The sequence below is a fragment of the Argiope bruennichi genome, chromosome 10 (genome assembly GCF_947563725.1).
Source record: "Argiope bruennichi chromosome 10, qqArgBrue1.1, whole genome shotgun sequence".
Taxonomy (NCBI): domain Eukaryota; kingdom Metazoa; phylum Arthropoda; class Arachnida; order Araneae; family Araneidae; genus Argiope; species Argiope bruennichi.
This window is the reverse complement of record NC_079160.1, coordinates 122,994,785-123,009,752: the sequence shown is the minus strand read 5'-3', so window position 1 is coordinate 123,009,752 and position 14,968 is coordinate 122,994,785. Positions and strand designations below refer to the sequence as shown.

At 29.7% G+C, this 14,968-nt stretch overlaps 1 protein-coding gene across 1 annotated transcript in view; it reads right to left on the bottom strand.

The window, feature by feature from the left end:
• The window catches only part of LOC129989312 (ankyrin repeat and death domain-containing protein 1A-like), a 158,355-nt gene that overhangs the window by 67,157 nt on the left and 76,230 nt on the right, over window positions 1–14,968 (bottom strand). The window contains exon 3 of the mRNA XM_056097758.1: window positions 10,530–10,628. Coding sequence (XP_055953733.1) covers window positions 10,530–10,628 — 99 coding nt within the window. The remainder of the gene's footprint in view (window positions 1–10,529; window positions 10,629–14,968) is intronic.

The window sequence follows — 14,968 nt, the reverse complement described above, 5'->3', positions numbered from 1 at the left end:
ATTACAATATCTTCTCTATATTTTTGTTCACAGGAAAGTAAAACCTCTTGAACGTTTGTATCCATAAATATATCTATCGATAATTTTATCGATAGATATGAAAATGATTTTATAAATTATTATTTTGAGTTGAAATTTCATTGGCTTGTGTTTAATGAATGCTTTATTTTTCATATTTGGGATAATATCAAAGTTTTCAGAAATTTTGCTTCATAAAAAAAAAAAAAAAAAAAAAAAAAAAAAAATCCGAACCATTGAAACAAAAAGAATACAAATGCCTTGCGTGTAACTCTGAAACTTAAGTTTTTATGGAAGTAAAACAATAAAATATAAAGAAATTGAAACAGTATGGTTTAGCTGGAACTCGAAAAATATCCAAGACTCAATCAAACTCCTAATAATCCGATAAGAGCATATTTATCAGCTAGCATACTATCACTAAAATGCAACAGATATAATTTAAAGCATCGTTCAAACTTTAGATTACAGTCTCGTAGAATAAATAATCTTCTTATATAGTAAATTAGTATCAAGAGAAGGGATTTTATTTATATTTTGTATTAAAAATTAATCAAAATTTTAACGCTTTTTCTTTTATAATTTCACAGCATATTATTGCAAAAATAAAATTAAAATATCGCTTTAATATCATTTTTAAATACAGCCTTAAAATCCAAAAAAAAAAGCTTTTCAATGATAATTTTATTTCTATATATTTTTATTCTAATTTTAATAGAATTTTAACAGTGATTGTAAATATATCTGCAAAAATACTTTTTAGTACTTTAATTAAAAGATGTATATTTATATTACATTGCCTTACGATGACCTTATACACATTTTTATTGTTGCTAAATGATTAAGATTAAAATTTTAAAATAAAATAAAGATAGTTATATCAAACCTAAAATACTGTCATGCCAATATTCAGGGTGGTTATAATGAAAGTTCCACTTTGAAAGGGTCATAAAAGGAAATCTACTAGATCAAATGTCATTAACTTTAATCTATTAAAATTAATAGTTTAAAGGAGGTTGCGGAAATTTCTTTTCTACCAAAAAACGAAGTTCAAAAATTCACCACTAGGGAAGAAATCTCACTCTATTTAATATTCTTAAACAAAATAAGACATGAAGACATCGGTTTAAAATGTGTTTAATCGTTTCTGAGACATGTTTCAAAGCTTGTTCAATGTGGCGTCCTTTTTTTTTTGAAAACAAGTTGAATCGCATGACTGCATTCTAAACAGTAGCTCTTAGCATTTCAGGAGGAATGTTACGTCCATGCCGGTGTGGAGCATCTTTCAGTTCCACCAAATTGTTTATATTATTACCATAAACAGCGCTTTTGAGATAACGCACAATAAATATGATTTGTAACACGTTTCAGAAATGATTGAAAACTATTTTAAACCGATGTCTCCATGTCCTATTTTGTTTAACAATATTACATATAGCGCTATTTCTCCCCTGCTGATGAGTTTTTGAACTTTTTATTGTTGGAAAAGAAATTCCCATGACCTCTTTTAAACTAATACCAAGTTTGATGACATACTGAAAAATCGAATCATTCTTAGAATTTAAAAAAAAATTGCAACAATTAACTGATAAATGAAGCAATAAAAACATTGATCCGCAATCACTTTAGAACTTACATTCGGCTCATATATTGCGAAAGATTTTTCTTAATAATTAGCATATGCGAGATATTTCGTTTAAAAAGAATATATTGATAAAAGCTTTATAGGAAAATATTAAAAATCGGGAAATTGACTAATAGAACACTTTTATGTCCAGATATGCTTTTATTCCAAAAGAATTCATGCATAAAATAAATTTAACAAAAAAAAACGCTTTTCAATGCACTACAATTTCCATTCCGGAGGAGAACATAAATAAATAAAATGCAAAAACAAGAATTCCAGAGACATAGAGGAAGAAGATTATTCAGAATATTTTACAGTGTTAATACATTCTGTATTTCATGCGAGACATCCAGAACTTCAAAGAATATAATTTACATATTTCTTATTTTCGTGCTTTGGTACAACGTGAAACTTTTTCGTACTTCGCTTATTTTCATATTTCTTCATGTTTTCATGTTCGTGCTTGTTATACATCTTTAAGTCGATTCGAACTCGCATTTTTTTTTTTTTTTTTTTGCTTGTTTTCGCATAATTCACAACTTCTGATGCTAGACTTTACAACCTAACTCACGCGCCATCTTCATTTTTTTTACTGCTTTTTTTATATGGAAAATAAATCACGCTTCTTGTATACAAAATAAAACAAATAGAAAAATATCACAAAGCACGATTGTTTTCCGATTTTTATTTCTTTCTATTCTCGATAAGAGCTTTCGAGCTATTTTTATTATTATTTCGGAAATCCTTGATGTCAGATGTGATCTATATACATTTTCAAGTTACTTAAAAAGGGAATAAAAATATTAGCATGTTGTTCAAACCATCGTGAAATCTTCCAAGCACATTTTTATGTCATAAATTCGTTTCAATTTTCTTTTCAGATTTTAATGCTGGAAATAATTCTTTTCAAAATTGTCATTTATGTTTGTATAATTTGGCAATAATTCAATTAATTTATATATATTTCAATTCATTGCAAATTCAAAATTTTTATCGTAAATGCATTTACGTTTCTTTGATTTGTTTACTGTTGAAGATGATTGGAGTACTTTGGCGCATCAGTGTATCTCGTAACTGGAGAAGAGATTCAAAATGACTCCGCGTTGTTCTTTAACTCTGATTATCACGTGGCATTTTGTCCTTGAATACAATCATCTCCTAAGAACCTTTAAGTTGTTCTTTCAGCAGTATATTTGCAAAGATCTAAGTACGGACACATGCGTATAACCGAGTTTTTCTTTTTCAAAGGTTTTGTTGTTATCTATGAAATGACTCTGAAACAACTTTTAATTTGAATAAAGCAAAAAGAATGAAGAAATATTCAGAAAATAATATTTTAAAATATTGTATTCTTCATTTCTGTCTGTTAAATTGAAACACTTCTTAATAATAGTGTCATTCCGTAATATATAAGTAAATACTCATTAAAAGATTGTCTATATTTTTCTTATAACACGTTTCCAATATTTAATATTACATCATTTGACATTATAAATATTTTTGATTTCTAGAATGTAATGTGTTTCCAAAATAAATTCCAATGCTGTTTCAAAAGACGAAAAAGAAAACTAACAACGGAGTCATTTTGACTCCATGAAGAAATTCATTTCCTTACTTACGGGACATACTTAGTGATGCTGCCCCGCAAGTAAGAATTTTTCTAGAATCATGCGAAGCCTGTAATTAGCTTTTATTATGTCGCTTCAAACATATGATGCGGTATGAGATCTTGTATTAAAATTTTAATTTAGAGATTCAATCATATACCGGTAATTAATCAAGCAGTATATGTTACAAAATGTTTCTAAGCTAAAAATGTATAAAACATATTTGGAAATTCTGAAAGGTCATTCTTCTAATTTATTTTAAAGAAAGCGAGAAAAGGGGCATGCATAACTTTTGTCTGCAAGAGTAGTACAAGAAGATCAGTAAATGCGAAAAAGATTGAAAAATATTCATTGTAGCCCTGTGTGGAATTGACATTGGTCATTGGCAGTCTGTATTTTGGAAAACAAGTCCCTCGTCTCCATTTAGTAACAGCTTATGTTTATGCATGAGTCAAGTACGGCAAACTCTCGATCAGACGAGAACTGTATCAATTTGTTGGGTAAATCAATTCAATAATTAATGGGATGTTTAATGGAGTAAATATTGTTTGTCTCTTAAAACCCTTTTGAGCTTGGCACTTTTTCGTAAATAACTCGAATTCCGGTGTCAATGTAAGAAATAGTTATGAATAGTACGAATTATTTATAAAATTCGAAATATTAGAAATAGATTGAAATATTTGTTGCAAACTTCGCTGCTTGTTCAGCCACTTCATTGCCAAATATACAAACGTGAAAGAACATCCAACAAAGGAAAATATAGAATGTCTTGCTTGTAAAAACTATCGTGGAATGAAGTAGAAGCAAGAACAAAAGATGACTGAAACGATGAAGTGATGTCAAGGGTTCTAAGATACTTAGTAAGTCTGAATGAATAATTCCAGAAAATTATCAAAAATATGTGAATGGATTATGTCTGAGATTTCTTCAATAAAATCAAGACATGAGACTGGTGACATTGAAATAAGAGAGAGAACTGATGAAAATATAGATAAATAAAATATAAGAACTGCATTTGAAATCGTTTGTAAATCCATCAAGAATGAAGTTTTAGAAGACGTCATGTTGCTGTGCAGGAAGTTGCAAATAAACATCTGGTAAGCGTTTTATACACGCAGTTTGCATACAGTAAAATAATACTTTAAAATGGACTCAAATATATATTACAAATTTAACGTTGAAATTTCCAAGAATTGCTGCGGCCTTAGTGAAAAATAAGGGATTGCGGACGAGTTTCATTTTGGAAATGAAATCCAAACTGACTTAGCTTATAAGAAAAAAAGGCGGTCTGGAAGATACGAAAGTTTAAAATAATAATGAAGATTCAGTCGTCTGCGTGTGCAGTAGCGAGAAAAAATGACGACACTCAAAGTATAGTTAATAAGTAAAGTTCGAATTGCTCCCATGCAAAATCGTAGAGCGGTATGATGGGCGGGATCTCATTCTTTAATGCATTTTGCTATGCGCAGCCATATGTCACGCACCTGATGCTGGATATGAAGGAATTAGGTCTTGATATCACTGCAGATTACGAAGTAATGTGGAATTAGATTTTAGTTGAATGAAACGCCGCATGAATTGAACACGATTTGCTCCTTTTACTTTATGTTACTTCTCACTGAAATAAATTCCTTAAATCAATTCAAATGCAGATTTTTGCATTATTTTTATCGTTTACCGCTTTATATATAGGAAAGAAATCCTCTCGTAAGTTAATAACGCGTGACTCCACCTTCATCGTGTCAGAATAAATCAATGAAAATTCGAAATTTTTTTTCAACAGTTAAGAATCAGTTTTGTTTGTCATTTATTTATAACAAAAAACACAAATGAAGAAAAGTCTCGCTCTAATTATCGTAACTACATTATTCTGATTTTACAGTCATTCCACTAAAAATCAGACATAAAAATCAATTTCATCAATGATCTTTTTTTAACTCTTCTTTTTACCTACCAGTAAGACTATAAATAAAGACTTTCCCGAATCATGGATTGGATAGTCCGGACATAGAGTCTAGATCTAATACCATTGGATTTCTTTTTCTGGAGACTCTCAAAGAGCATTGCGCAGAATAAAGGAGAAAACACACTTAGAGATCTATAATATCTGGAGTATGAATCCAGCTACATTTCTGAGGAAAGAACAAATATAATCGTGAAATCTCTTGATCAGCTAAGGTGTCTATATCGAGGCATATAAAGTTTTAAGTGTTTGTTCACAGGCGAATGTAAGAGATAAAAGAACATCGCCTTCAGAATTTGACGGTGGACATCTGATTATACTGTCCCGCCATTTACGTTGAGCAGTTCGTGTTAAATGAGTTCTGGGTTGCATGTCCACTGATGCCCTATCTGCACATTGGAAGAGGTACTCCTCATGTTAATTGGTATTTCAGAATGGAGGCAGTTCATTTAACATTAGAGTCATGTGACAAAAACAAATTGAGCCAGCCTTCTAATATCTAACTCTCTAAAATCTCCATCACATTCATTTTTCTTCTGCATCGTACCCTTAGATTTCCAAATGAAATTATCGGGAAAACTTTGATTTTCACATGCATAAAATAGTTCCATTACAATTTCCGTTTCCAAGCAAACTTTTTCTAAATCAAATCAATCTGTCAAAAAAGCACAAGAATCACGTGTTTCAATCCTTTCCTTAAATAAACAGATTGCATTAGTTTATATATGGCTATGCTATTAGATTGTCCTTTAAATGTCTCCAGACTGCCATCAGAATAGCTAAATGAATTCATCCAAATCGTCTCATCAGAGACATCAATATTTCTTCCGTACAATCGGCACACTTCCCGATGGAATTTCCTAATTGCAGAGCGGATTACAAACCAAAACGTTTTTATTAAACTTAAGAAAAACAATCATCAAATGAGTTCTGATTACACGAAATTATAAAAGGTTACAAAAGTAGAATGAACTTAAATATCTGAAAGTAGCAGATTTAAAGAATTAAAAATCCTGCATTCAATTAGCAATGAAAAGTAAATTGAGATTTCAAATGAATGTATTTTTCAAATATGCGTATCATTTAAGTTAATGGACATGCCAAATTATCCAAGTGAAAGGGATACTGCGAGTTCACTCAATTACTATCTCCATTAACTGCGTATTAAGAGCAAAGCTTAAGGAAATGTCTCAAACCCATAAGGAATTCTTTTTAATTAACAACACCAATTAGATGATTGGAAAATTCAATTAAAAAGTTTATGCGTTGATACAACCATTACTATAGAGCTTCTAAAAGTGATCAGAGCTAAAATGGCTTACAATATTGATGCCTTTATGGATGTATGCGGTAAAGTCTTGTTAAAGTTAGTTTTAAACCAAAATGTGACAGTTTTCAAAAGGCAGTGTAGTTATAGAGGATTTTTTACTTAGTTGTTTTAAATCAGAATATATATATATATATATATATATATATATATATATATATTATTTGGAGCATAATATTTATTTTATATGTTAAACTAAATCTCAATTTTTTATATTTAACTCCCCCGAAATTGCTTTAAAAGGAATTCTGAAACAGTAGTTAGATGGTTGCATTACCAAAATCAGTGGCACATTGTAGACGCGTGTCTAATGGCACTGGTTGAAGGAGGTTACCGGAGACCCACTAAAAAACTGTTATTAGCCGAAATGCCGAATAAAAAATTTTGAAATTAAGGAAACTTTATGAACAAAAACATCTACATCAGCATTTTGTCAAGTCTCATATGTCAAATTCCTATCTGTTTCAGTACATTCAATTAAATACTCCAGTGTTAATAAAAGCAGAGGGACCAGCACGCAGTCATAAGATATATAATTTAATAAAAGAAACATACTCGTTTTAAAAAATTAATTAAGCTAAAATAAATCATTAACATGCTGATACTTTAAAAATGTTTTGACATGTGTAATTGAACTACTTAAATAAAAAGGGGGCCATAATGTGCAGTATCTAAAATACTTATTTAAAGGAAGGTTAGCAAATTTCGATTATCTAAACACTTTTAATTGACATGATAGAGAAGTAATTCAAGTAACAAATGAATATAATTTTTGCATCTTATTTATATTCTAAGTAATTCAACACAAATTTTTAAAAAAAAATCTGCTTTAAGGAAGAAGAGAAATAAACGTAAAAATAATCTAATAAGATCAATGAAAAAAATTAGTTTTCTCATTTAAAAACCAATTTTTTTAGTATAGTTAACGCAAAATTATTTTCTGATTCTTAAATTCCCATCAGCATACCAAGTATGAGTTCAAATTTAAAATTTTATGCACTACAAAATTTCTTCCTTTCGTTTTGCTTCTTCCTATACGATGTATAATTACGTAACATTCTATACTATACTATACTATTACTATAATTTTTATTACTTTATTTAAAATTGTTCCGCTTTCTATAAATAATGATTACAAGATATTAATCGCTATTTCGAGACAATAAGGTCATTCATTCAAACAGACCCATTAAGTACTTGAAGTCTCATCTGAGCAACTATGGGACAAAAGGTATCGTCTCATCTTAATCACCGATTTCTTCAAAAAACATAAAAGCAAATAAAAAAAATCACGTATACTAGCAATTTGCGTATCAAATGGTACTTTATATGTTTATGCACATATTTTGTATTTTATTGTATGAAAATTTTATTTTATAAGATTATTATTAACGAGTATTTTTGTGACTAAACAGTTAACTTCATAAAAAATAATAATATTTATCATTTTTATGTATTATTCAAGCTCTTATTACATCACTTTCGGCATTATAAGAAATTGTGAAATGCAATAAATCACTGTTTTGTTGAACATATTGGTTTCAAGGTTCCACAGATCAACACCACGCCAGGCTCTGCTTCTGTCCGTTTCTGCCAAGGGTACGGATTGATGCTCTGTTAGACATCTTCAAACTTTGAATGTTTTTTTTTTTTTTTTTTTTTTTTGTTTTTTTTGCAAATTAAGATAAGATATAGGGAAAAACATCAGCCCATTCTTTAGATTTGTAAAAAACTTGATTTTAATCAAATTTAATCTAAGACGGTTTGTTTAAGTTTGGTTCATTTGATAGGGATGATGAAAATAGGTAGGCATGAATTTTTATTCGACAGCAAAATTATTTGAACGAAATGCATGTTGAAATTTTCGTCCTATCCTGGGCAAATTATATAAGTAAAACAGCATAAAGTTAATTCCAGAGAATTAAACATTTCGAAGACATTTCAAAACTATCATAAATCATTTCATTTTGGAAAAAAATCTATCCATAACGTGGTTTTAAATATCTAAGAAACGAGAAATTTGCCTCAGTCAAATCTGATTTTTGATAACCCCACATTGTAAATAAGAGTTGTGAAGTCCAAATGGAAAAAATTTTGGTTACATTTTTCCTTCTAAGATTTTAAGAAATTTAAGAAAAAGTATTGTTCTCCCCTCCACTTTATTGTATACTAACACAATATTTTGCTCTTCAGATTTTATATTTTAATAAAGAAAACCAAAAATGAACTTTGGATATTTTGCACTCTCAAGTAGAACAAGAATTAGATACTGATCTTGATTTGAATGAAAATTGATAAGCATCAATCATTCCTCTCGCTTGCTTTGTTTGAAATTTTTGTGTTCCATATTTGCCTAACAAACTGGTCCCAATCAGAAAATGTAATTTTTCAAACCCATTAAGGTCTAAGATATGGAGTACTAAATCCAGAAGTTACGATTTTTGATGATTATAATATTCTCTCTTTGTATAGTATATTAAACACGATAAAACGAGGAAAAGAAAAGACACTATCTCTCTCTAAAACACTAGCACCTTATGTTTATGATGACCCCAGCATGTACATTGCATGCTCCACCCTAGAGGTAAAAATACAGAGTCGCTTATGTGCGGAGCTTAATTAAGAGCAATTAGTTCAATTAGTTGAATGCTAGCTCTAGGGGTACTCAAACTAGTAATGCTTGTTAATGGTCCTGTCTTTTCCAGACTTCTCGACTAAGAAAGATTTTTGGTGGATTTTCAGAAAGAATTGTTGCCACATCTTGCATAAATATTGTTGCAAACTCATGTTTAGCTCAAATATAGATCCTTAATTAGAATCTTAGAAGTTTTCTCATGCAATATTCTTAAAGAAAAAAAATCATATGATTGAATTGTAGGTTGATTAATGCGGTTTATTAGCCCAATAATCATCTTTGACTATGCTGCGCCAAGTAAATGATAAAATCGTACAGCAGACTATTTAAACATTCTTATTAAAACATAAAAGCAAAAGTATCAACATTAAAATACATAAAATTTCAAGATAAAATTTACGAATAGGCAAAAATGTAAATCTTAATGTGATTGATGATATTAACATCATCAATCTCTGATTATGTTAAACTGACGCAAAAAAAGGCGATACAATGAATCAATGTCAAACGTTAAATAAAAGCAGAAGTTAAAATGTATTAAATATAATTGTAAAAGCCAATGGCCTTCAAAAAGTTTGATGATCGAATTGTTGGAAATAATCGATGCATAAAATGAAAATATAGTTTGCATGTTTTCAAAGCAGTCTTTCTTTTTAGTAATTCTTATATGTTATTCTCTTTACTAATTTTTTTTAATATCTCCCTCCGCTCCAAAAACAAGCCTCTTTTTATGTTATGTTAACAATTCCGATCACACAACAGTACAACGGATTTAACAGAACCGCAAAAACCTATTTATATTTTGATCTTTTTTTATTTAAAGTTATTTAAGCTTTCTTTTGTTGTTGTTGCTTATGGCACTTATCACAGACAAATCTGCTGACAAAGTCAGCGATTTTAAGCCGAGTTTTAGCGTCTCTTGTTTCAGTAGCGCCATCTAGAGCCAAAAGTACGGCTTAGCTACTCATGCGTCACTGCCCTTTTCAATGGGCAGATTTCATTCATTCATCCACGGACCATAATTTAAACCTGAAACAGAGAATGATCACTTCTGATCCACCATCCTCAGTGGTATTGTCTCGACTTGGATGATTGTAGGGCTACGAGAGATTTACACTTACACCAGCCACCATGTACACAGAGAGTCTTCGGTAGGCTGGATTCGATCTCTCAACTCAAGGGAGGCGAAACCAACGCCCTACCAACTAGGCTATCCCGGCGTAAGGATTTTTGGAATGCCTATGATCATCCGATAATGCGAATGTATCCAGTCTTTATATATGTATACAGTATATCAAATTACAAGATCTAGAGTATTCTAGAACAAAGAAAAATATGTGGGACATTCTTACCTTATCGACGACTTCGATGTCGCACTTCGCCTGAATAAGTAAGCTCAGAATTTCAATGTGGCCCTTGGAAGCTGCCCAGTGCACCGGAGTACGATCCAGCTGAAAAGAGAGAACGAAAAATGAAGTATTCTTTTTGCGTTTAGCTTCGTTATATATCGAGAAAAATCGTGGTTACATTTCGGAATTCTATCTCTTTTCGAGAACCTTTTTAACTTAAAATTTTTTATACATCTATAATTTTTGAATAAAAAAAATACATGCCAAAGTTTATTTATTTGACTTGTTCATATGTACATGAGAGAACTTAATTCAGAAAATGCTTTTTAATATGATAAAACTTATCAATTGGCATATTATTTATAAATTTCGATATATATTCACATATGTGATGTAAAAATGTCCAAAATGATCTATCGAATAATGATCCTAGAGTTATCAAATTTGGCATGTTGTTATTTCTTGAGTAGTTATTGCTTACTACAAAAGGTATTTTAAATTTTAAATAACTTTTAATTAAAAATTTATTGAAATATTAATGTTATTACTCAACAACTTCAAAGAATACTATTGCGAAGGAAAAAATACGTTTACTACTTTAAAATTTAAAAAGGAGTAGCTTTTCAATGACATCCTATTAATTTAATTAATTTCTAAAACATGTTTAAGTATATTTTACACAAAATTAATGAATTCATTTCCTTTTTTGCTTGGGTTAATTGGGAAAGCAACATTTAAAAAGGAAAAGATTTAAAAAAAAATTAATAAGAAAAAGAGGGAAAAAAGATTTTTTTTTTTTAAAGTATAAACGGAATATGGATACTCAAAAATAATCCATATAAATATTTCTCATGAAAACACTGTGTCTCAAATATGTTCCCCACTGCAATGCAATGGAAAACATAGATATGTATTAATGAAAAATAAGATTCAGTTCTGCAGTTAAACTAAATGCGTGAAAAGTAAATCACATAAATCTTATAAATCCGGCCTTTTTTAAAGTAAATATTTATATTCACAGTATTTCTTATCTTGACACACGTTTAACGATTTTTTCCTCTAAGAATTTTTTTTGAAGTCATTATTAAGGAATTTGTGTGTTGTTTGGAAACGGACGTCGGAGTTTTGAATACTGTCTATGAGGAGAGATGAGACGATGTCACATAAGCCATTATCTCTACTAACAATAAAGATGTGTGTGTGTGCGCGTGCTTGTATCTGAACGTGTACGTGTGTGTGCATGTGTCTGAGCGTCTATGTGCGTGTGCGTGTGTCTGAACACGTACGTGTGCGTATGTGTGTGTCGTGTATATTAGCGCTCTACAGTCAAGACAATTTCGAACTACAGCTACCAAAATTGGCCTATACATTGAACGGTGGGAAAGTGCATCTTGGAGAGGGTTTTTTATTTAAAATTTTAATTAATTAAAATGTAAGTAGAATATTGACGTTTTTCCACCATAACATCCAACTATATTGCAGCATATTGCAGAATAATTGCAGAAATATTTTTATCCATTATTTTAAAATTTAAAATTTATTTTATTAATGATTACAGTGTGATTGTTTATAGAATGTAGCAATGCTACAAGATGCGATTGTTTTCTGAATTTAGGCCATTTTTCTGAATTTTTGAAATATTTTTTGTTTCTTCCACTGGAATTTATTTCCCAATGACTTTCACAATGTGTTCATGACACTTGATTTCAGCCGTCCTTTATTATTAACTGCAAATGCTTTTAAATAAGGAAACTGATATTGCTTATTAAAAGAGTTGGTAAAATAGTTCATTCCAATTCCTGAGAAAAAAAATATATCCTGAAATAATAAATATTAAATAAATATATGGTGCCTAAAAAGGTGCACACACTTGGAATAAATATTTAATAATCTCATACATCGCATCAAAGAAGTTATAAAATTCAAATAAATTAATCACAAATTTAAAATGCTGCGCTTTTGTAAATTTCGGAAATCATTTAGTTTTTCTGATAACCCGTCAGAGGAACAGCAAACATCGACTTATTTATAAACTGGCATAATGACGCATTCTTTTTCAACGGAAGATTTCAATTCGTCATTCATAATTATTACCTACCAGCTGGCACTCGGCGCGATACTGCCGCAGAAGAAATAATTTTGGAAATATCGTTTAGAATTTGAAATAGCTGTCTTGTTGAATTAGGAATGATAGAAATAATGGCATTTATTTTCTTCTCGACAATGAATACATTCAATGAAATTGAATGATATATAAAGGATAAATATAAATAATATTTTTTTTTTCATTTTTTTACTTTATTTTTCAAGTGCTTTAGAGTAGACAATTAGGTATTTTCGTTTTCCCATCTTCATCAAAAACAAATATATTTCTTGGCTGTCTGACTCGTGAGCATCCAACATGCAAGTGACCATGTTGAAAACATGGATTTTCTAGGTTTAAAGCGAAGTTATATAACCATCGGAAGAATAGTACAGCAGCGTATAAAATACGAACAAACATTCATTTTTATGTATTAGATATAATGACTGTACCATGACTATAGCCTTTGCGCAAGTACAAGCAATAAGTTGGCAAAGTTTTATCACCATCGGATGAACAGTACATCAGTGCATAAAGTACGAACAAACAAAAATTCATTTTTATATATTAGATTATTAATTTGTATCTAGTATAAAATGTTATCATTTTGATGTCATTAGCAAAAGAAATCCTTCGTTGAGAGATTCTAGGGATGAGAAAAATTAAATGCTATCGCTTCACACTCATTATTTGTTCAACACATAATTAATACATTCTATTACGCCGCGAATAATTATTATTATGCTATTTCATTTAATTAATGCATCTTTCATTAGTCCATTTCACATTAAATAAGGGGAAGGGAGTTCTGCACTACATCGTAACACTAACCATCTGCCCGCCACACTTCCATAAAACAATATTAAGTCACGACTAATTATTAATTAATTTGGCTTTTGAAACTTTCATGCATGTTATAAATTGCTTAAATAATAGTTATTGAAAATGTGTATCATTTGGGAAGCCTCGCGTAAATTCTTTTACAAAATTTGATGACACCTAAATACAAAACATTTCATGGTTTATATCAATCTTATCATGCAACATTTTCAGCAAGGACCATAAAGAACAGGAAAAAGCATAATCAAATATCTAAAAATAGAATCCATTATTATTTTCGACGTCGCCATTTCTTCTTTACCCATTTTTTTATAACTTTTATCCAATTTCAGGCTAATGGCAGACGAATTAAGAACTCTCTCACACAAAAGGACAAGGTTTTATAGCTCTTCGAATCAGAAATACTTCGGCAGTAAATAGAAAGTTGGTTGTCATAATAGAAGATAATTTAAGAAATGGAAAGGTGTTTTTTTATTTTGGAACTGAATGTAAAAATAAATTGCATCATTTTTCCTACTTTCGACATATTTGTGTCCGACACGCTTTTGAATATTTTATTTATAAGATAATGCATCTTGCTAAATAAACATAGCGTATTTAGCAAATACATTATTTTTCATTTATACTTCGATATACAATCAGATTGGATAATGGGTGTTTAATTTCCGGGAACTAGATTTTTTTGCCAGCCACTGAAATCTAATCAAATAAAAAGAATGCAATTATTATCTCTTGATTGCTTCAAGGAAATAATGCTGTTTTTAAAATCTTGTGTTCTGGAATTTTTTTGTTGTTGAAAAAACAAAGGATCAATCAAAATGAATAGAAAAAAAAGATTTATTTGCAAAATAATGCAAAAACAATGTAATACATATGAACAAAAGACATTTAAGTACCAAAATGATTTAAATAAATTGAACGGCAGGATTAAATAATCCTTTCGTTATTAATAGCATTTACTGTATTCTCAATATTGCAAGTAAAAGAGCTGGTGTTTTTATTAAATGTTTTGCTCAAAAGTAACAACTAACAGCAAAACTGAGCATATTTTCTTGTCTAGTTTTTTTTTTTTTTTTTTTTTTTTGAATTTTGATATTATACTTTGAGGAAGATCTGGCATTCATATGACAGAAAAAAGCTCCACTATATACGAATGATACTGAAAATGTGAAATCATTGCTTTACCATCATATTTAAAAGAAATTGCCACACTTGTAAGAAATAAATGACTCACAAGTGCAAGACAAATTTCATTGACCACTTCAAATTTATATATGACTTTTTGGGGCATTTTATATGGAATGGATTAGTATGGTATGGTATTAGAATAGAACAAAATAGTATGGTATAATACACTATAGTATATATACTATATATATATACAATATTGTATTAGTATAGTATGGTATTTTATAGTATGACACGATATGGTATAGTATAGTATAGTACTAGTATAGAACGGTATGGTATAATATAGTAAAATATAGTACTTATATAATACAATATAGTGTGGTATATA